At 49.2% G+C, this 21,146-nt stretch overlaps 2 protein-coding genes across 4 annotated transcripts in view; one reads left to right on the top strand and one right to left on the bottom strand.

Moving 5' to 3' along the window:
• Positions 1–20,692, bottom strand: part of LOC149360543 (glutathione S-transferase 3, mitochondrial-like) — a 39,518-nt gene extending 18,826 nt beyond the window's left edge. Inside the window, exon 1 of the mRNA XM_089572381.1 lies at positions 20,557–20,692. The gene's annotated coding sequence lies outside the window, so the exon portion shown is untranslated. The remainder of the gene's footprint in view (positions 1–20,556) is intronic.
• Positions 20,693–20,896: 204 nt separating this feature from the next.
• The window catches only part of LOC149360544 (WD repeat and coiled-coil-containing protein-like), a 51,474-nt gene continuing 51,224 nt past the window's right edge, over positions 20,897–21,146 (top strand). For all 3 annotated transcript variants that reach the window (XM_089572382.1, XM_089572383.1, XM_089572384.1), the window contains exon 1: positions 20,897–21,062. In XM_089572382.1, the coding sequence (XP_089428508.1) occupies positions 21,008–21,062 (55 nt within the window). In that variant the 5' untranslated portion in view covers positions 20,897–21,007. The remainder of the gene's footprint in view (positions 21,063–21,146) is intronic.

The raw sequence follows: 21,146 nt of genomic DNA on the forward strand, positions 1-21,146 counted from the left end.
TTCTGTGAGTTGAGGGGGACGCGCGCTGGGAAACCGAAATTTAGTTTTTTTCGCTATTCAATCAACCCAGACGATGAAACGAACCAAAGTATACTATAGAATGAAGGGTCAGAATTCCAAATACACACGTCGTTCAAAATTTTCGGAAAACGTTTCACGACCCCTTTAAAGCGAAAGGCAAGAAGCCTTCCCGCTGCTTCAACCGCGCGCCTGTGCTCGCTGAACGATTCGTACTCCGTCGTCCACTACACACCGACAGGTCCGCTCCGCGACATCAGGACCGAAAAACGCTAGGATTCATGGGAAACTAATTTATGGAATAGTGTTGATTAAGAAGTTCAATGTCTACCCACGCTCTAAACCCTTCAAAAACAAAACTTTTCTTCTCTACTCAATTCACCCCATATTTGTTTTCGTTTTGTCTTTGTGGCCTCGCATAGATTATCTTCGTTACATTAGCTGGGACCCTTAAACGATTATTATTGCTGGGTGCCAGCAGTTTAAGTCTACTCTACGCTCAATAAATAAAACTTGCAAATTTTCAGACAGGACACTGTCCGGGTATTGGATCGAGTGGCCCGCTGCTATACCAAGAGAGCGACAGCGCACCGAACTGTCCACCAGCGGGGACCGGCAAACTGATCGACGTTAAGCGCATAGTAAGATTAAAAAAATGGAGCAGAATTGTACCAGAAATTAGCGCGTCCAGGGTCCAAGGTTCTCGATCGAGGACACCAATCACCAGGTTAAGGCACAAACGCATAGGCAAACACCACTTCAGGGACATTAAAAAAAAAAAAGCAATGTCGCTGGCATCGCATTACGCACTAGACACATCCTGAACCAAAGCGCAAAACATTAGAGATCACTGAGGCGACCCGCATTGGGAGAATTAATGCGAAAGCCCTGCGCCTCCACGGCACTCCTATTAATTATCAAATTAATTACAATTATTTGCTATCAATTAATCGTTCTCATTTATTAACGTATCGACCGAAATCACGTTTTTCCTTACTTAATCACCTAATTAATTACTTTTACTCTACATACCTTCACCTCAACAACACACTTTGGTTTTCAAATTTGGCGCCAAAGCTGCTTTCCCGTCCGCCCACTATATCCTCGTCCGGCCTGTTCAACTGTCCAATGGTTCTTGTTCATAATTAGTCTGTCACTCGAACTTTTTTGTTCGATTAATTATCACTCATCAAACACACTTCAATTCTTTTCAAACTTTACTTTCACTACTTTGCCTATTTTCCCACTATTTCGCCGTCCGCAGTTGTTTTCCCGTCCTCTCACTATATCGACGTCCCCGCTATTTCGACGGCTTTTACACATTTTTGGCTCTAAGTAATTAGCAAATTATCCTATTGACATCACATTTTTTGTGCATCATCCTCGCATCATCCTCTATCGATTACAATCATCCGTTTGATGGTACTTTTGAGAACGTCACAACTGCTGCTGGCACGTTGTGATGACATGACTCCGCCGACATAGCAATCCTTTCGCATTAAAACTATTGTGGCACAGTGTTTGAGACGTTGTGAAGATAAGCGTGCAACCGACCAACAGTGTGGGGAAAAAAAGAAAGGCAAACAAGGTCTCACATACAAAAAAAAATAATAAACAAGAAGACTGGAATGTACGGTTTAACGCTCGAAGCGGCCCGTGGGCTCTTGCTTTTCTCTGACAGGGCACATCATTTTATTTTATTTTATTTTTTTTTGCATTTCAGCTTCATCTAAATGCAAAGCATCGAAATGCAAGGCTCAGTGGCGTTGGGTTCAGCCCCGGGCCACTGAGCGACCTCACGGAACGCAAACGATGGCTGGATTCTAGGCTCATTCTTGGCCGAATGCGCAGGCTTTCAACCACGCTACCAGTGCTGAGAGCCTTGGGCGCTAAAAAGGCGCACCTCCGATTACAAGCTTTGCAAGTATAACGTTTATACAAGCATATGATTAGAGCTGTTGGTTTTCGAGCAAAACCAGGTTTTAAATTCCCTTCGCACCCCCAAGACTTTTTTTTTTTTTAATGACGTTAAACCCGACTTTTAACCGCAAATGCACCTTCAAGAGAACGTAGTTTTGCACAGCACAAAGCTGGAAACACCTCACGAGAATCAGCGGATAACCGGTGGTTATTTCGGAAGGATATTTCCAGTTAATTGATGAATTGAAAGCCTCTTTTGATGATTGTTACTCGTGAGGCGACTTAATTAGAGGATAAGTATGGAAGGTACGTTTAAGAAGCGAGAGGCCAAGACGCGGGAACTGACCGGACGCCTTGCTGACATCTCTCTATCAAGCGTGCACTACTCACACTAACAGCGCCCTGCTCTCCCGCGTTTACTGTCGAATGAAGGTTACTGCAGTGTAGGACGAAAAGCAGCAGCAGGTCTTCCATGGACACGCTAGTGCTCTGCAGGAGTTGGTAATGCATGCGACGAAATAGTAATAAGTGAAAAATAATATCTGGTTTGGCGAACAGTTATTAAGCGAAGTCTACCATTTCCACGTTGTTTGTGCAGTGACGAGCCAGAAATACAGTATTTTTCTGTCTTGCATAAAAACTTGCAAATATTAAATATTAAATACAATCTCAAATGAACGCAATAAGCGATCCTTTATGCAATGCAGCAGCGTCCAACGTACGAGAGCTGCCATATACTTCCGTCCTCTGTTCGCCGCTAAGCTACGACAGGGTGCTGGGTGCTACGTGCCTGCTACACCAAACGCCATTCGTCGCCTGACCAAGCTGACTGGGTTAACCGGATCGGGACGGGCTTCAGAAAGTAGGCCCGCGCAGTGCTCTACCGTGCCATCAACCCTCAACAGTAACGCATACAACGGCTGTGTCTTGGAGTGCTCACCATCCTAGCCGAAATCAAGAAGAAATTGCCTTGGGCAGAGCATGTAATGCGAAGGCAGGATAACCGATGGTCGTTAAGGGTAATGGAGTGGATTCCAAGAGAAGGTAGGCGTAGCTGCGTGCGCCTGAAAGCCAAGCATGCCCTGGCACAAGACAGGGTTAACTGTAGAGATATCGGAGAAGAGGCCTTTGTCCTGAAGGGGACGACAGTTCGTGCGATCATGATGGTCAAACCCCCTCAAACTGCCGGCGCGTACCTAACGCGGTATAGCTGAGAAATGGGTACTCCTCCGTTAGGCCGAAGCGTCCAGGGTAACCGCGTTTTCGAAATTATATTCTAGAAACTGATATGAATATTATTTACGATGGGCTACGCGCCTCTCAATAATTATGGAGTCTAAAAGTAATAGCTAAGACGTTAACTCAATATTGGTCAACCAGCCAGATAGTTAGCACGCCTTATCTGTATTCTGATGTACTATATACAGGGTGTCCCAGCTAACTTGGACCAAAATTTATAAAAAAAACTAAGCGTTCTTCAGAACTGAAATCGCGTGGATGTTGGTAAGGTTTATCTAAAGTTACAGTACCATTTTTTCGCTCCTCCTATTTAAATAATTAGTAGAGATAAATAAATTAACTTTTTAAATATAGCTTGAAACGTTCAGGCGGCAATAGGAAAGTTGTGCAGCTCCACAAATATCGTCCAACCCAGGCACTTCGAACGAGATAGACTTAGCGTGGCCGTTTTTATTCGGGAAAAACGAAAGCCCGTGGAGTTTAAAAAATACCACGTGACAGCGCGCTCCGTGCGCCCGGATGCGCCGCGATTACAGCGCTCTCATCCGTGCTTTGTAGGAAACATCACCCGCTTCGGGCCTTTCGTGTTGCCCAAGACAGGGCTTCGCGATGTGCTTGGTTCCAAGATAAGCGCCAGTGGGTACAGGCGGCAATGGAAAGAAAGCGCGGCTCCTGTTTTTCAGCGTAATTCACACGACGTTATCAGGCTTGTTATATGCGTCTTTGCTTGTTGGGATCTTGCTCCCAAATTCACTCATGAAATTGTCACCGTTCCCCCGCATGCATTCTGCTAACGTGAGTGTGCAGTTATTGCCGCAGAAACGGGAGCCGCGCTTTCTTTCAACTCCCGCCCGAACCCACTGGCGCTTATCTTGGAACCAAGCACATCGCGAAGCCCTGTATTGGACAGCACGAAAGGCCGAAGTAGGTGATGTTTCTTACAAAGCACGGATGAGAGCGCTGTAATCGCGGCGCATCCAGGCGCACGGAGCGCGCTGTCACGTGGTATTTTTTAAACTCCGCGGGCTTTCGTTTTTCCCGAATAAAAAAGGCCACGCTAAGTCTATCTCGTTGGAAGTGCCTTGGTTGGACGATATTTGTGGAGCTCCACAACTTTGCTATTCATGCCTGAACGTTTCAAGCTATATTTAAAAGGTTAGTTTATTTATCTCGACTAATTATTCAAATAGAAGGAGCAAAAAAATGGTACTGTAACTTTAGATAAACCTTAACAACATCCACGCGATTTCAATTCTGAAGAATGCTTAGTTTTTTTTATAAACCTTGGTCCAAGTTAGCTGGGACACCCTGTATATACCGCCGACAATGCTATGCCGAAAAATGGGCTCTTTTAACTCAAAAAGCCTATTTTCTTTAAAAACTGTGTAAGGTCTTCGGTAAAACACCCTGTACAACGCAACACCACGCTCCTGATAGCCGAACGAAACCAACCGTCTCTCTGTTTTAGTTGTGTCTCTGTGCCCTCCGGCGCCTTGTTGTTGTTACGTCTACCGGTGCATGCGTCGATCATTCACGTCTGCTCCAATCCCACCCTTTTAACGATGTCGCGTTAAAGGGGGTCCCGTTACATAGAAAATACGGATTCGGCGTTGTGAGCGAAAAATCACGAGCATGACTTTGGCGGGTGGTCCCTAGAGAGCAACCTAGAGGAGGCAGATGGGCCCCCTGGGTCACGTGACCTTGTGACGTCATCCCAACCTGCCCACCGGACAGTGAGCAAACTGTCCACCGTGGCAGGTGGCAGCCAGAATAATGACTGGTCGCTCGACAATAGCAACCTGGGTCTCACAACCCCTGCCATGGCAGCATCTGCCATTGCAGGGCAGCGGAGCATCGCCGCTTAACCGCTGCACCACTGCGCCAGGAGGGGTACGAGGACTCCCAGGGATCTATGAGTGTGAAGTCGAGAACGACCGTCTGCGTATACAGGGTGTTTCACCTAAGACTTTCTGCAATTTTTAAAATAAGCTATTTGAATTAGATGCGCGCTTTTTCTGGCATAGCACTGTCAGTGGTGTAGTACATCATAATGCAGCTAAGACGTGCTAACTAGCAGGCTTGTTAACCAATATTTAATAGTTAACTTTTAAACTATTACCGTTGGGCTCCTTAATTATTGAGAGGCATGTAGCCCACCGTAAGTAATGTCCATATCCGTTTTTAGAATTTCGAGTACGCGATTATCCTCGGCGCTGTGGCCCAACAAATTTCGCCTACATCGCGCCAAAATACATGCGGTTTGAGAAGCTTGCAGGCAAAGCAACCTCTCCAGTAAACCTAATTCGTCGAGATAGCCAAAATTTGTTGGGCCACAGCGCCGAGGATAATCGCAATCTCGAAATTCTAAAAACGGATATCGACATCACTTACGGTGTGCTACATGCCTCTCAATAATTAAGGAGCCCAACGGTAATAGTTTAAAAGTTAACTATTAAATATTGGTTAACAAGCCTGCTAGTTAGCACGTCTTAGCTGCATTATGATGTACTACACCACTGACAATGCTATGCCAGAAAAAGCGCGCATCTAATTCAAATAGCTTATTTTTAAAAATTGCAGCAAGTCTTAGGTGAAACACAGCTGCATATAAATTAATTCATTATGCTATCGCGTCATGCCCATCAGGCGAAGCCTGGGTGTCCCCTCCCTTTTTTGCTATATATTCGCAAGCCGACAATAAACGTCGCTCTTATTTTTTTTTTTTTTTGTCTGGCGAAACTGCCACGTGCAGTCCCTGCCAGCTGTGTGGCCTCCGGCCACGTACCCGTAACACACCACTCCGTGTCAAAAGTTTCATACGAACGAACAACGTGCTATACTGTCCAGACGGAGACGCGTCTAACAAGCGAAGAATCAGCCACCTTGATCTGAACACCCCGAAATGCCGTTTCTGAAATGAAATGGTTTGGTTTGGTTTTGTGGGGTTTAACGTCCCAAAGCGACTAAGGCTATGAGGGACGCCGTAGTGGAGGGCTCCGGAAATTTCGACCACCTGGGGTTCTTTAACGTGCACTGACATCGCACAGTACACGGGCCTCTAGAATTTCTCCTCCTGAAATGAAATGGACGACGCATTAAATCGTATCATTCAAGCGAACCTTCACTGCAGGTAGCAGACCTTTTTACAGGTTCGTCTTCCTGTCGCCCAAACAAGCTTTCAATGCATTCCGCCCGAGCTATGTTTTCGTGCAGCGAAAGCATATAGAAGATTGGTTGCTCGAGGGGTGTTCAAGGTATCTAAATCCATATCAACGCAATATTTTGTGACAGAATTAAACTTGTGTGCAATAACCTTGACTATCGGACGCCTTCGGGATAGGAGGATATTTCTGCTGCGGCAGGAACCCTGTTTTGCCACATGCGGAAATTTCTTCAGGCCACCGAAGAGAAAGAAGCCACTGGAAGACAGGTCTCGACTGTATATAGAGTGGTTGGTTAAGCTCCGCGAAGCCGCAATCCCCGACAGCAGCTTGTGATTTACGGCACTGTCGTGAAGCAGCAACATATACCTCTCGACAAATTTGCATAGTGTTATTCCCTTCATTACTAAAGCATAGATGTGTCCAGCGACTGTTGTACTGTGCGCCATGAATTCGGGTTAAAAAAAAAAAAAGCTCTTCTGAATCCCAAAAACTGCACCTCTCCTGCTAACTACTGCGCACAAATAAATTGGTAAGCCCGGCACGGTGGCTTTGGCGTCCGGGTATACTGATTGTAAGGCCGCGGGTCCAATACCGGTCGCGGCGGTCATAATTCGACTTGAGAGGAAATACAAAAAAAAAAAAACCGAGTGCTGTGCGCTGACTGTGCACGTTCAAGAGCCCCGGCTGGTCGAAATTAATCTGGAGACCCCACTACAGAGTCTCCCCTAGCCCATGCGTCGCTTCGGGACGTTAAACACAATTTATCATTCACAATTAACACGCAGTGTTCACACCTCTTTGGCCCTGAGATCGTGGTAGTAGACCCATGCTACATCATTGGTTAACTGTCCGGCGCTAAAGTTTCCTGGATGTTCTCTAAACCATGTCTCGAATTTCTTGCTTAAATTACTGGAGCTGTTTTGTTTTTTGTTTTTCGCTCAGACGTCGACATTCGTGTCACCCATTGGGAACTGACCTTTGGCATCATCAAACTTTTTTTTATTTTTTTATTTATTCATTTTTTAGGCAATACAAGTATTGCCCACGAGGCAAGACAAAAGGAGACTATTGGTCTCCTGACTAGGTCTTGGCCTCGCCGAGCGCAGCAGAGGCAGTAGTACATACCATATCACCTTAAGTATACATCCTAATCACGATCAGATCGGATCATTATATAATCCTACATGCAATATACATATGCACAAGCTGCGAGACATAAATGACACTTTGCTTAATAGCGACATGCAGAAACATAGGAATATTTAACAAAAAAAAAACATACAAGAACATCAATGACACAATAGGGCACGTGCTCTTTGCCTAAACTGATGTACAGATGTAACATTTTTTGCAGTAGCTATTATATCTGGATAGGAATTGCAGAACTGAAATTTGATGTTGGATAGTTTGTGTACCATAATTTGTTCTTGGCCTTTCTGTCAGTAAGGTAGTACGGCATCATGAATGATTGCAGAAAACGCACCAATTAAAACTTATAATTTGTGAGCTTTAACACTGAACTTGAAATGATGATCTTCCACAATCACGGCCTGCCCTTTACGGCGCATTTCCCCTGAAGATACGCCGACTGGTCGCCCAGGACGGCGGTCATCTTCAGTTGATTCCTAATTAAACTGTTTGGCCCAAAATCAGTAGTGAAAAGGTACATCACCACATACGAGCAGCAATCGTTTTTTCGTGGATTTTTTAGGCATCTTTTCCAGCTTTTCAAAGAATTTAAACACTGAACGAAGCTCCGAATCCCTAAATTAATTTCTTTGTATAGACCGACACCGCGCTGTATTTGTCATATCCTGTCACTTGCAGTGCTTTCGCCAGACTGGACAGATGCTGCCTAAACGTGTACAGAAAAGTTCAGCGACTCCGACACTAGCGAAGATGCTGGGGTAGACAGCTTATCGAACATGTTTCGTGTCTACACGAGGACACGCCGCGGTGACTATACGCGGTCAGCGAAGCGCTATACTCGTACACCTCAGCACGCTGGCAGCCACGTCTGCTATCACCTTCTCTTTGGAAGAAGAGTTCAACGGACAGATTTCAGAAAGCAGAGAAAGAGCGATTAAAATGTGTCAGCCTTCCCAACGAGACACTCGTTTCAAAAGAAGCGCAAAGTTTGCAGCACTTCAGGGTCAGACGATACAGTAAAAATGCGCAAGTCCTTCACTTCGTCGAAGTCCTGCGCCTCTGGATGCCTTATAGGAAAGACAGGGAGTCCGCTGTCGTTGACTATGTACACAGCAACACGTTAGAGACAGAACTTAAACTGTCTGGACGCTCCTGGAACCCACCACACGGCTACTCGAGGACACCGTCTGCGTTGGTTGGAAAACCTTTACTGAACAGTCAAGGGGCCGCGATGGTAAAATACAGCGCGAGTCGCAACCCCTTTCCACGAAAAAAAGGCAAAAGTATATAAATTAGATCTTCATCCTGACGTCACTCTAAGTGCTCACTCTAACAGCTGTGAGTCGCAAAAGTTGAGCGAACGTTTCAGTCGAAAAACCGACAGTCTCCGAATAGTCGCACTGGTCGAAAAGCGATATAGTGTCCGAATAGTCGCATTGGTCGAAAAGCGACAGTCGCAGGCCAGTAGCAAGCTGCTAGATTTTCTATATAGCTTTGTGACTTCGGAACTGCAAACCGGTAACAGTGTTGCTAGAACCAATGGTTCTAGAAACACTAGAACACGAGAAGCCACGAATCACTGAGGCGCCGCGGAACGTGACCGGAAGCTTGTTCCACATCCGGCTTCCCGCCGCCTGTAACAGACAAGACCGGCCACTCTCGTTCCGAACGAGACCGATTCGGAAAAGAGAGCCCGCGGGTGGCCTTTGTAAGTGTGAACATCAGTACAGTCGAGCCGCTGTCGCAAGCGACTACTGGTCGCACGCCCTTTGCGACTCGCAAGTGTGAATGGGCCTTAAAAAATCATTTCGGGGTTTTACATTCGCCCGGACCATTGTGGCCCAAAATATACACCGATACTGGCGAGCTGAACATGACCGCCCCCAAGCTGGCCGGATACGTGCTGCTGCTACTGCCCGATCGGAGGTATCTATCACCTTCGCCGTGTTCATCGCGGCTACTGCCATGCTCAAGCCGGTTATATAGATGAAGCGAAAAGGCGCGGCGCCAAACTTTACAGTACCAACGACAGTCAAATGTAACCTCCCTACGCCCCACTCTTCTTCGACAAATAGGCTTTCGTGCAAGCCGCGTTGAGAACCATGTACTGTGCGATGTCAGTGCACGTTAAAGAACCCCAGGTGGTCGAAATTTCAGGAGCCCTCCACTACGGCATGACTCGCTTTGGGACGTTAAACCCCAATAAACCAATAAACCAAGGTTGCTCATCCCGACCTCTCGTGACCAAACTGCCACCTCCCATGATGGGCATTTTTTCACAAGCAGGGCTTCAACAAGGACGTCACTCTTTCTCCACATGTCCCCTCTAATGCTAACGCATTAAAAATAAGAGAGAGGACGTCAGCCCCCACGTGAAAGCGCGTGACGCGCTATACACACCTGGGCCGAGTCTCAGCCCTCCCGTGGGACCGACTTTGGCGTGCTCAATAGAGAAAGAGGAAATGGGAACGGCTTCAGGAAGGTACTGGCTTGCGGAGGCCGACCGCGTGACGCAACGTAGCCTGTTTGGTTTATTTTCTTTCTTTTTTTTTGGGGGGGGGGGGAGAGGGGGGCTCTTTTCTTAGAGACCGAGCACTATATCTCATGGTTTATGAGGGACCTCCAGGGACAGACTTCAGTGGAGCCTGTCCAAGCGGGGAATATATATGGCTCTGAGCCAAACCAGGGGTTGTTTTATCCTCCGTGGCCAACGGCATGCCTTGTATATGAGCGCGTCCGTATAGGCTGGCGACAGCCGTTGTACGGCAGGGAGAGGACATTTTCGTTTTCAAGAATTGCTCGTATACCTCAGGCGTGGACACGAAGCTGGACTGAAGTAAAGGCTTCTATATATGCCTGGCAGCTGTAGTGGACGATCTCGCGGCCCTGACAGTCGAAATTGCGACCTTCGACGAAAAATATATCGTAGCCGCTGAACAAACCATGCGCAACAAAACGGCGTAGTTGTCGTCACCCTACTTGGAGGCTAAATATCGAGGCTCCTAAGTAGGCCTAAAGCCCCTGGAGGGGCTTCGGGGGCTTTGCAGGTATCGTGCCGAGGGCGCTCTCTTGCGGGCGAGGAAAGTAAGAAAAAATTTGTAAATTTATTTATTTTTTCTTTACTTATTTTACCCTCAGGGCAAAGCATTACAGAGGGGAGTGGGTAACACGTAATAACACTGAAAATACAAACAACAGCAGAGAACAGTAAATTGCCAAAACATAGATAAGAATATATAAGTTAGAATATATCAATCAACAGAAGCAGTAACAGCAGTCCGAAACAATACAGGGTCAGGAATGGTGGCAACCGAAGAAGGAAGGTGGTTCCAGTCATATGACGTGCGAGGAATAAAAGAATCCGAGAATGTCTTAGTTTTGCATGTAGAAATACCTACCTTAAGCGTGTGATCTATGCGGCGTGAAATATATGAAGGGGGAAGAAGTAACTCGCAGCGAATGGACTCATGATGAAATATTTTCTGAAAAAGGCACAGGCGTGCAATTCTGCGTCATGATGCAAGTGAAGTTAGGCCCAATGTAGCCTTCATAGCCGTTACGCTTGACCTACGCCGGAAGTCAGAGAGAATAAAGCGCGCTGATGATTGTGAGATTCCCGAAGCGACTTACGGGCTTTGAGGGACGCCGCAGAACTCCGAATCAATTTAGACCACTTGGGTCCTTTAAAAAGGAACTGACATCGCACAGCATACGGGCCTTTTTTTTTCTGTATTTCGTCTTCATCGAAAAATGGCCGCCGAGGCCGGGATCGAAGCCGCGACCTTGAGATGAGCAGTCGAACGCCAAAGCCACTCTGCCACCGCGTCGGGTGAAGTTGGAAGGATTCGAAGAGCCTAATCTATCCGGTTACACCTTTCTTCACAACTCAGGCTGAGTTGTGAGCCGAGGCCGGGATCGAAGCCGCGACCTTGAGATGAGCAGTCGAACGCCAAAGCCACTCTGCCACCGCGTCGGGTGAAGTTGGAAGGATTCGAAGAGCCTAATCTATCCGGTTACACCTTTCTTCACAACTCAGGCTGAGTTGTGAGCCGAGGCCGGGATCGAAGCCGCGACCTTGAGATGAGCAGTCGAACGCCAAAGCCACTCTGCCACCGCGTCGGGTGAAGTTGGAAGGATTCGAAGAGCCTAATCTATCCGGTTACACCTTTCTTCACAACTCAGGCTGAGTTGTGAGCCGAGGCCGGGATCGAAGCCGCGACCTTGAGATGAGCAGTCGAACGCCAAAGCCACTCTGCCACCGCGTCGGGTGAAGTTGGAAGGATTCGAAGAGCCTAATCTATCCGGTTACACCTTTCTTCACAACTCAGGCTGAGTTGTGAGCCGAGGCCGGGATCGAAGCCGCGACCTTGAGATGAGCAGTCGAACGCCAAAGCCACTCTGCCACCGCGTCGGGTGAAGTTGGAAGGATTCGAAGAGCCTAATCTATCCGGTTACACCTTTCTTCACAACTCAGGCTGAGTTGTGAGCCGAGGCCGGGATCGAAGCCGCGACCTTGAGATGAGCAGTCGAACGCCAAAGCCACTCTGCCACCGCGTCGGGTGAAGTTGGAAGGATTCGAAGAGCCTAATCTATCCGGTTACACCTTTCTTCACAACTCAGGCTGAGTTGTGAGCCGAGGCCGGGATCGAAGCCGCGACCTTGAGATGAGCAGTCGAACGCCAAAGCCACTCTGCCACCGCGTCGGGTGAAGTTGGAAGGATTCGAAGAGCCTAATCTATCCGGTTACACCTTTCTTCACAACTCAGGCTGAGTTGTGATTTACGATTGATCTGCGGCATGCGGACGCGCGCGGGATTACACGCGGCGGTTCAGCATAGCGTCTGTGTCGGTGCCATGGTCTTGCGCAGTTTCACACTTGCGTTCTCTTTTCTGATAGGAAAGTGCGGAGGGAAGGCGTTATCCCACACAAAATAAAACGCACAAAAACTTCTTAACTACATTCTTCAAGAATAAAATGCGATAGCATTTAGAATTTGGCGCACCCCCAAAGTTTCTAAAGGACCTCCCGAATTTCGGAAGTAGGCCCATTTCCACAAATGGATCAGGCTGTATTAGTGGGGATTTTTGGTGGATTACGGTGGATTATGGACCGTAAGAGGATTAGCAGAGTTCACATAGGTGGATTAAGGTTGAAGAGTGGTCCGGTTAGCATAATCCCATACGATGTTTGTTTCTTTGTTGGGGTTTAACGTCCCAAAGCGCCTCAGGCTACGAGGGACGCCGTACTGAAGGGCTCCGGAAATTTCGACCACCTGGGGTTCTTTAACGTGCATTGACATCGCACAGCACACGGGCCTCTAATTTCGCCTCCATCGAAATTCGGCCGCCGCGGCCGGGATCGCATATGACAATCCAATGCAAGGTACTTGAACATTCTAGTCCTCAGATTTTAAAATTTGGCGGTGCTGATGACGTCACGACTCTGTCGACCAATCACGCAATTTCGTTCCAGAGAAATCCGGTGGTTTTGCAAGACTACAGCCTAAACGATGTCGCATTAAAACCCTTTACGAAGGCCTTTCGGGGCAGTAGTAACGCGGCCCCAAGGAAGAGAGGCCACGTTGGGACTTCGCGAAATGCATGGTATACACGCGAATGGGACGCGTTTCCCTTTCCCCGGTTAGGTCGACCTTCGCCTACAGCCTCCACCCCGCTGCATGGAACAGTGGCGGTCAACGGCGCACCACCGGATGACGTTTTAAAGCTCCGGAGGCGGAGGGAGGGGCGGGGGGGGGGGGGGGGGGGGGGGAGCACACTCACCTCTGATTTCACTATCACGGCAGAAACCGTAAACTTCCCTCGCGGCGCGGGATCCGAGCGTCGTGGAGCCGCGGCGGTTTGAAGAAACCAATGCCGTTGTGACGATAGTGGGTGGCGATAGTGGGTGACGGCCCGCTGAAACGCCGCAACCATCCTCCAACGTCTCCGCTTGAACCATTAGCGCGACCAAAGATTTAGCGCGGCCCACGTGGGCGACAAACATAGAATCGCAAACCCCACGGCAGACATATTGCCCGCCCCAAATCGTTATACAATGTGTTCGCGGCACGCCTCTTCTCCGTCCTGCGTTAGTCGTCGACGTCTCGTAGTAATAGTCTCCCGGCCGAGTTTTATGACGCAGTACCTCCCGCCGTCTCTGAATACGGTGCTGAATGGAACGTCCGCCCGCGTTTTGTCGGCATTATTTTCGTCTCGGAAACGCTGCTGGGCATTGTGAACGCCCCTATCCACTGAAGACGACGACGCCGTTGGCGCGGCATTTGTCTTTGCCCATGACGAGTCCAGAGCCGCCGCGGTGGCTCAGTGGTTACGGTGTTCGGCTGCTGACCCGAAAGACGCGGGTTCGACCCCGGCCGCGGCGGTTGAATTTCTTTGGGGGAGAAATTCTAGAGGCCCGTGTACTGTGCGATGTCAGTGCACGTTAAAGAACCCCAGGTGGTCGAAATTTCCGGAGCCCTACACTACGGCGTCTCTCATAGCCTTAGTCGCTTTGGGACGTTAAACCCCATAAACCAAACCAACCATAACGAGTCCACATTTGTTAGAGGTGACAGAAAAAAGGAAGGGGAGCGAGTAAGGACACTCGACGCACACACAAATTAGTGAAAATAAACAACGCATATATTTCAGTTATAATTCAAGTTCGTGCACTTCAACAGGGCTCGCACTGTCTTACGCACGTCCGCTCAGATCGCTCGCGCACCACACACATTCCGCTGCGCCTCCTGCCGCCGACGCTGATGAGTCGACGCGCCGCACTCGCGAAAAAACAAACATCACAAATGCAAACGGCGTCCTGACGGCGCCAGGAAGAAATGGAAGAGTATAGGCAGGCGATGCGATATGCACTCCGGACCGACCGGCGCACCGAGCCAGATTCACGTGAGCGCCACCTGAGTCGAGGTGGTGGTGGTGAAAAACATTTATGGGAAATTAAGTTTTTTTTACAGAAAGGTGATTGGGGTAGGACCCTATTGGCCCTTTCCCCTTACAATACTGGGTGGAGCCCCTATTCCGGTGCCCCATTGGCAAGCAACGCCGCCCGCGTCCGTTGAACCAAAGCCTTTTGGGTCTTTAGGTCCTGACAGCCGAGCAGGGCCGCCTCCCAGTCCTCTCTGGTGGGGTTGGGGGGGATAGATGGGTTTGATTGACACGCCCAAACCATGTGGAAGGTGTCAGCCACCTCCCCACAGAACTGGCACGCGCCATCAAAGGATGTATTGAAATGTTTAAGCACCGCCGGGCACAGTACAGTGTTAGTAAGAATTTTGATGAGGAGGCGCTCGTCAGCGCGATCCAGACCCTTACAAGGGGCCGGGTAGCGCCGGTGCTCCTCCTTGTAGTAATCGGTGATTTGTTTGAATGTAATGGCCAGATTGTCTGATTGGGAGTACCCTTCCAAGGACAAGGAGATAGCCCGGGGAGAGAGTGCGCGGGCGGCCTGATCGGCCTGTGCGTTTCCCTGGAGTCCCTGGTGACCGGGGGCCCAAATCAGGTTGCGTGGAGTTGGATCTTTGCATCGACAGCTACATTCCCGTATGCGCCAGGCAAGCGGGGGAGCCCAGCCCAACTCGAGACGACTGCCGCCGTCTGAACGGGAGTAGGCGCCAATGAGGAATGGCGTCGTACGATCGCTTACATTCGCCTCCTGCTCTGGCTACAAGAGAGAGGACCACGTCGCACACAGCGCCAGGACACACCTCCAGCCCCTAGTCCCCGCCGTCATCTTCATGCTATTTTATCATACTATCGTTAGCAGCCATGTCGGCTGATGTGTCCGCGTTTGGATTACGTGCCTTATATGGGCATATGCCAATCATTACTTAATCGATGGCATTCGATCGATATAGAAACGCGATTTAAGGCATTCTATGATAATTGCATGATGATTCCTAATCAGACAAGATAAATAAAACCGAGTAGGAAATTAGTCGTGTTGGGGAATCGAACCAGGGTCTCCGGGGTGCGAGACGAGTACGCTAACCACTCCGCCAAGCCAGCTCGATGGTTTGGAATGAACAAGGGCGCGTCTAGTGAATACGGTGTCGTCGTTCACTCCCATCTTCATCTCTTCCCGTTACGGCGAGGTTCAGTTGTCGACCGAGATATGCGAGAGAGAGAGAGAGAGAGATACATTTCCTTTCCTCAAAAACAATTTACCGACGAACAAGGCGCACAGCCGAACGGGCGGTGGCGTTCTGTGGACTCCCTGGCAGCGTTCCAAGACGCTGTCGCGTTCCACTCTAGAGGCGAAGCTTAACATCTTAACTAACGTTGATCTTAACCACACATCAGTGAGAAGCAGCAACACCGCGATCAAGGCTTTCGCCTCACCGCACTTTTAGGTCAGCAAAGTGCCTCCCTGAATTTTTGTGGACTTCGCCTGGAACTGGAACTCCGGAGAACCCTACTATATATTTTACTGAGCTCATTTGCCTCGATTTCTTATTTCCGCGTAAGCTGAACAGCCACGCGGATTGGGCGGCCATGGCATTGTGCTTCTGGGCGTGTAGTCGTTTGTTGAGCCCCTCGTTACGGCGACCATGACTTCCGCGGGACTACACACCAGAGCGAACCCCAAACAGGGACCATCGCTCTAAATCCAGCGCGCAGCTAGATTTCCGTAACCGTGAGACAGAGGTAGTTGCACTGGGTCCGCAGTCCTTAGATAACAGAGCTTCTAGCAGCGGTTGGTGTGCCTTTGGGACAGCAGCCCAGTTCAGCTCATTGCCGGGCAAAGGCCTATCTTAAGCTGGTCTTCAATCCTGCGATAAGACGGGAGACTGGAGATCGGTTCTAAGCGCACGGACGACTCGGGGGCACACCCTGCGAGAGCTCGACCGTAGTCCGTCAACGGAAAACTTGAAATCCGCACTCGCAGAATGCAGCTGAAAAAATCTCTGCCTCTCCCGTAACCGAGAGTAGAGTAGCATGAAATGTTTACAGGCATAACACGAAGCGTACGCGGACACGACGAGACGCAGGCCCGACAAGAATGTATATGCAGCGCGTTCGGAACTGTCGAAAGTGCGTAGAGGCGAAAGCGTTTTCCGCACCACTTTGCCTACGTGACACTGGTGACGTCACCACCGGATTACGTCACACATAATTGATGACGACGTAATGACAAATTACTAATTAGAGACTAATTACTGATTAATGACTAAATATTAATAAACTGCTAAATAATGACGCTTAAGCTTCGTCTTTAGGAGTGGAACGCGACAGCGTGTTGTAGCGCTGCCAGCCAGTCCACGGAACGCCACCACCCGTTCGGAGCGATGCCTTGCCCTTTGAACGCGACGCTTTTTGAAGAAAGGAAATTACGCAGTAACTGTCACCTCGGTCGACACCCGAACCGCACCGTACAGGAAGGGAGGAATGCCACCACCCATTCGACGCGAAGCTACCGGCGCTTGTATGCCGGTTCTGTAGGAGGGCTTAGAGCGTCTCGTCAAATCTTGTACAGTGCCCGGATGCTCTCGTTTCAGTGCCCGGATGAGTGGCTCTCGGTCTCGGCGTGACGTCACCACACTGCCGACAACGGAGCTAAAAATTCGCTGTGGCTTAACTTGGTTCAGCCCGGTAATTGCGAAAGCTATATCCGTACCTACGCCATGGTGCAGCTGGTGGTGGTGCTTGTGGTGATGCATCGGTTATACAATCCAATCCCATCTAATCCAATCCAATTCAATCCACTCCAATCCAATGTAATATAATCTAATCCAGTCCAGTCCAATCTAATGCAATCAAGGTCAAATGAAGGTCAACGGTGGTCACCGCCGCGGCACGGCAACGGCGTGAAAGTGCTAGTATTGCTTTCGCAATAAAAACATTTCATGCTTTTAAGCAACGTCTGTCAGCGTCCCCATTCGCGTGCCCGACGTCAGAAAATGGAATTGCCGCGCTCAATGCTCTTCGTATCCATTTCCGCTGCGGCGTTTGAAGAGCGGGTGGAAGGGCGAGAACACGTGGAGGAGGCGGAGTCTTACGGAACGGCAGACAGTCCCGCAACGGGCCAAGGACAGACCGCTTTCGCCCTCCCCTCATGACGATTGCCCCGCAGGGAATAATGTCATCACGATTCGCGTCCTTGGACTAACGATGCCCACTTTGGCGGAACCGCGAGGGCCCGCGATCCGCGTCGCGTTTTCCTCGTCGACGGAGCGCGGGCACGGACGCTACATAAGACGACGCGCTGACGGTTATATAACAGGCAGCTCGAGCACCCCCCCGTTTGCGGGTGTCACAACTAGGTGTTGCTGTGGACGCCATCAATCGTGCAAGGAAGTAGCTACGCAATGGCACGTGAGCGGTTATATGGCGACTGACGTTAAAGCGACACATCTATGAAGTGAGAAAAAAAGGGGGGGGCTTTAAAGGTGAGAAATTTTAATTTTCTGACAACAGCATCGGCCCCATTTTGTGGAAAAATGTATCAAGAAATGCGTCGTTCCACTATAGCACCCCGCCCACCTGTCCTCCAAATCACCTCTCCGAGAGGTTTCAGGTTTATTTGTATATATATATATATAAGCTTGTCTTACAGCAGTTACATAAGCTGCACAGTTCCCCATAGGTGCTGACACTGTACATGTCCAAAGCACAGACAGCTGGGCGAGATGGTTCGTACTCCACGCTGTTAAACGGCGCAAAAGACGGCAAAGTCTTGCCCTTTCTTCGGTTTATCGGTTTATTGGAGCTTAACGTCCCGAAGCAACTCAGGCTATGAGGGACGCCGTAGTGGAGGGCTCCGGAAATTTCGACCACCCGGGGTTCTTTAACGGACCCGCCGCGGTGGCTCAGTGGTAAGGCGCTCGTCTACCGAGCCGGAGTACCCGGGTTCGAACCCGACCGCGGCGGCCGCGTTTCGAAGGAGGCGAAACGCAAGAGGCGCCCGTGTACTGTGCTGTTGCGACTGAGAGAAGAATGAAAAGGAAAGTGCACGGGCCTGCCAACTGGCTCAAGCCAAGCCACCACCGCTGCCACGTGCATATAGAGGAGAGCAAAAAGAACAGAGGAAAGAGAAAGAGGAAAAAAAAAAAAAACGCGCGTCGCAGCAACAACAGCGTCTGCCGAAGCGGACGCTGGCTGAAAAAGAACAGATAAGCGGCGCGCTTCGTCACCACCTGCCCTCTCTGTACTGTGCGATGTCAGTGCACGTTAAATATCCCCAGGTGGTCGAAATTATTCCGGAGACCACTATGGCACCTCTTTCTCTCTTTCTTCTTTCACACCCACCTTCCTCCCCTCCTTTACGGCGCGGTTCAGGTGTCCGCCGAGATATGCGAGACAGATACTGCGCGATTTCCTTTCCTCAATTTACCAATTTTTATCTTTAACGAGCACTGTCTTCGTCAATCAACTAATTTTGATGGTAACAATGCGAAGTACGCCCTAGAAATATCGCTATATCCCGTCCTGCCCTCCGACGGGGGAGGCGAGAAGACAGTATTTTTTGTTTTTGTCTGTCCGAGCCTTAGGAAAAGCTATTTGCCACGACATTGTGTACATGAGTAAGAGAGGGTGTTAGCACGGGTTACAACAGCACGTGGCATGGAAGTTAGCTTGCACGAAAGTTGAAAACATTGCAAGGAGAAAAAATTTGTGGGCACTTGGCTGTGTGCGTTAGATATGGCGATTGAGTCTTTTGCTCGTTCAAGTTTCAGCACGACTACAACGTAACGTCTAACTTAGTACTACAAATGGCGCTATCCCCCTTTTTTTTTATGGGGGAGGGGATTAACGGCAAGCTAGCGATTATATGCCGTCTACAAATGTAATTAATAAATGTCTCAGTCCCCAAGGAATAAAGAAAACGGCGGAAGGAGAAGTGACAAATATAAGAGGTAATTATATTTTTGCCACCCTTGAAGTTTGGTAAATAATGTTGCATAATGTGCAACAAAATTGCCTCACAGTATGGCGTTATGAAAGGTGGCTAGATGTCGACTGCAAGTTGCGTCAGCCGATTGCTACAGAACGATCACAAGTTGTAAATATCTGTGACATACTGCGTTTTGTTTCGTTTTTTAAAGCATTAGCGGTACTAAACGCTACAGCCGAGACCCGAAACAATAACAACATCGCAACATATGCCGCATGCGCTCGCTCATCAGTCTACAGGTGCACGTATGAGCGTGCCCTAAAAACGGTACAGAACGGGATGAGCTCTCAACGTGAGCTCGGCATGCAGTGTATCTGGCCCAGCGACACGAGGCAATCGTTCGACGTACCCCAGTACTTTATATATGTGCAGCAGCTAGAGCTGTTCAAAAAAAAAAAAAAAAACTATAGTTCGCTCGAACTCTTAAAACGGAAATAAAAATTTCTACACCAGGTGGAAGTCTCGACACACACGTAAAGTATGGTCAAGCCAGTTATTCGACAGTTCGACCAAAACCAGATTCGCTCAACAACAAAAACCGTCGACGTTTGCGAAGTACACCTTTTCCTCTGAGGGATTAACACGGCGGAGCCGTAACAAGATCGAAGCAAAGGTAACAACAGTATTGGCCTCCGAACAAAAAGAATCGGTGTTCCCAGAAAACGGCATTTTACGCATAGCCGTTCGAAATCGATTTACGTCAGAGCTGCATATCAGCGCCCCACTGCTTACAGAGAATGCCTGCTTAACTGACGATATCTGACACTCGAGGAAAAAGTCCGATTTCAACGCAATGCAGCCGAAATCAGGAGTGCGACGACTTCACTTGGCTATGATAAACTCTCAGAACCCATATCGCTTCTACGCAGCTACTGTTACATGCTATCAAGAAAGAATCGTCCAAGTTCGAACGACGCGCCGGTTCAATGCAGCTCTAAAGCTACGATGCACGAGGTGAGACAAGACTCCGCAAAACGCACCACTACGGTTCCCGTCCCTGCGTGGATGACCACGCCGTTTTCGAAAACACGCACGCGTTCCCAAACACGACGCCCGTGACCACGCCTCCTCAAGCCGACCAATGCATGCAGGATCTCGCCCAGGCATCGGTAGGGTAATGCGTGCCGGTCAAGAGTGGCGATGATGAGGCACACTCACCTACTAGCGGTAGCAGTGAAACGGAATTTGGAGATGAACCGATCGAATAGCCGACTCGACAGTGGCAGCCCTGAGGTACGCACTCGTGATGCGAGAAATAAATGAAGACGACGCTGATAAGCTAGCGTCGTTGGCCACTAGTGTCGCCACCTTACATATAAGTCGACCAATTGTAACAAAATAAATACAAAAATAACAAATGAATAACTTAAATACTTGTTTTACAAAATAATTCAGTTTATTTAAGCTTCAAATGAGAGTTTTTTACGCAAGAACGTGCGTCGTAAATAAAAAGCAGCTCTTTGGACGCGACATCTGGCGGCCAGCGCGGGAACCGGCGACAAGCATCCCAGTGGGACTGCGGACTGCGGTCCTTCCGGATTTTGGAGTTTTTTAATCGCTTCGATCGTGCGATGTGTGGACGAGGAATGTGACCCCGGCCCAAGGAAGGATGGAGCTGTCGCGCTGTAGGATCAGGCGCACCGGATGCAATGCCCTGAGAAGCTGTTAGTACTTTTCCTTCGCCGTGCCGCACGCCCGCGGCCCCGAGCGCGCGCGCGGTCGCATTGCGTATGTCTTTCTAATCGGTT

The sequence above is a fragment of the Amblyomma mixtum genome, chromosome 2 (genome assembly GCF_055824585.1).
Source record: "Amblyomma mixtum isolate Tamu chromosome 2, ASM5582458v1, whole genome shotgun sequence".
NCBI classification, from domain to species: domain Eukaryota; kingdom Metazoa; phylum Arthropoda; class Arachnida; order Ixodida; family Ixodidae; genus Amblyomma; species Amblyomma mixtum.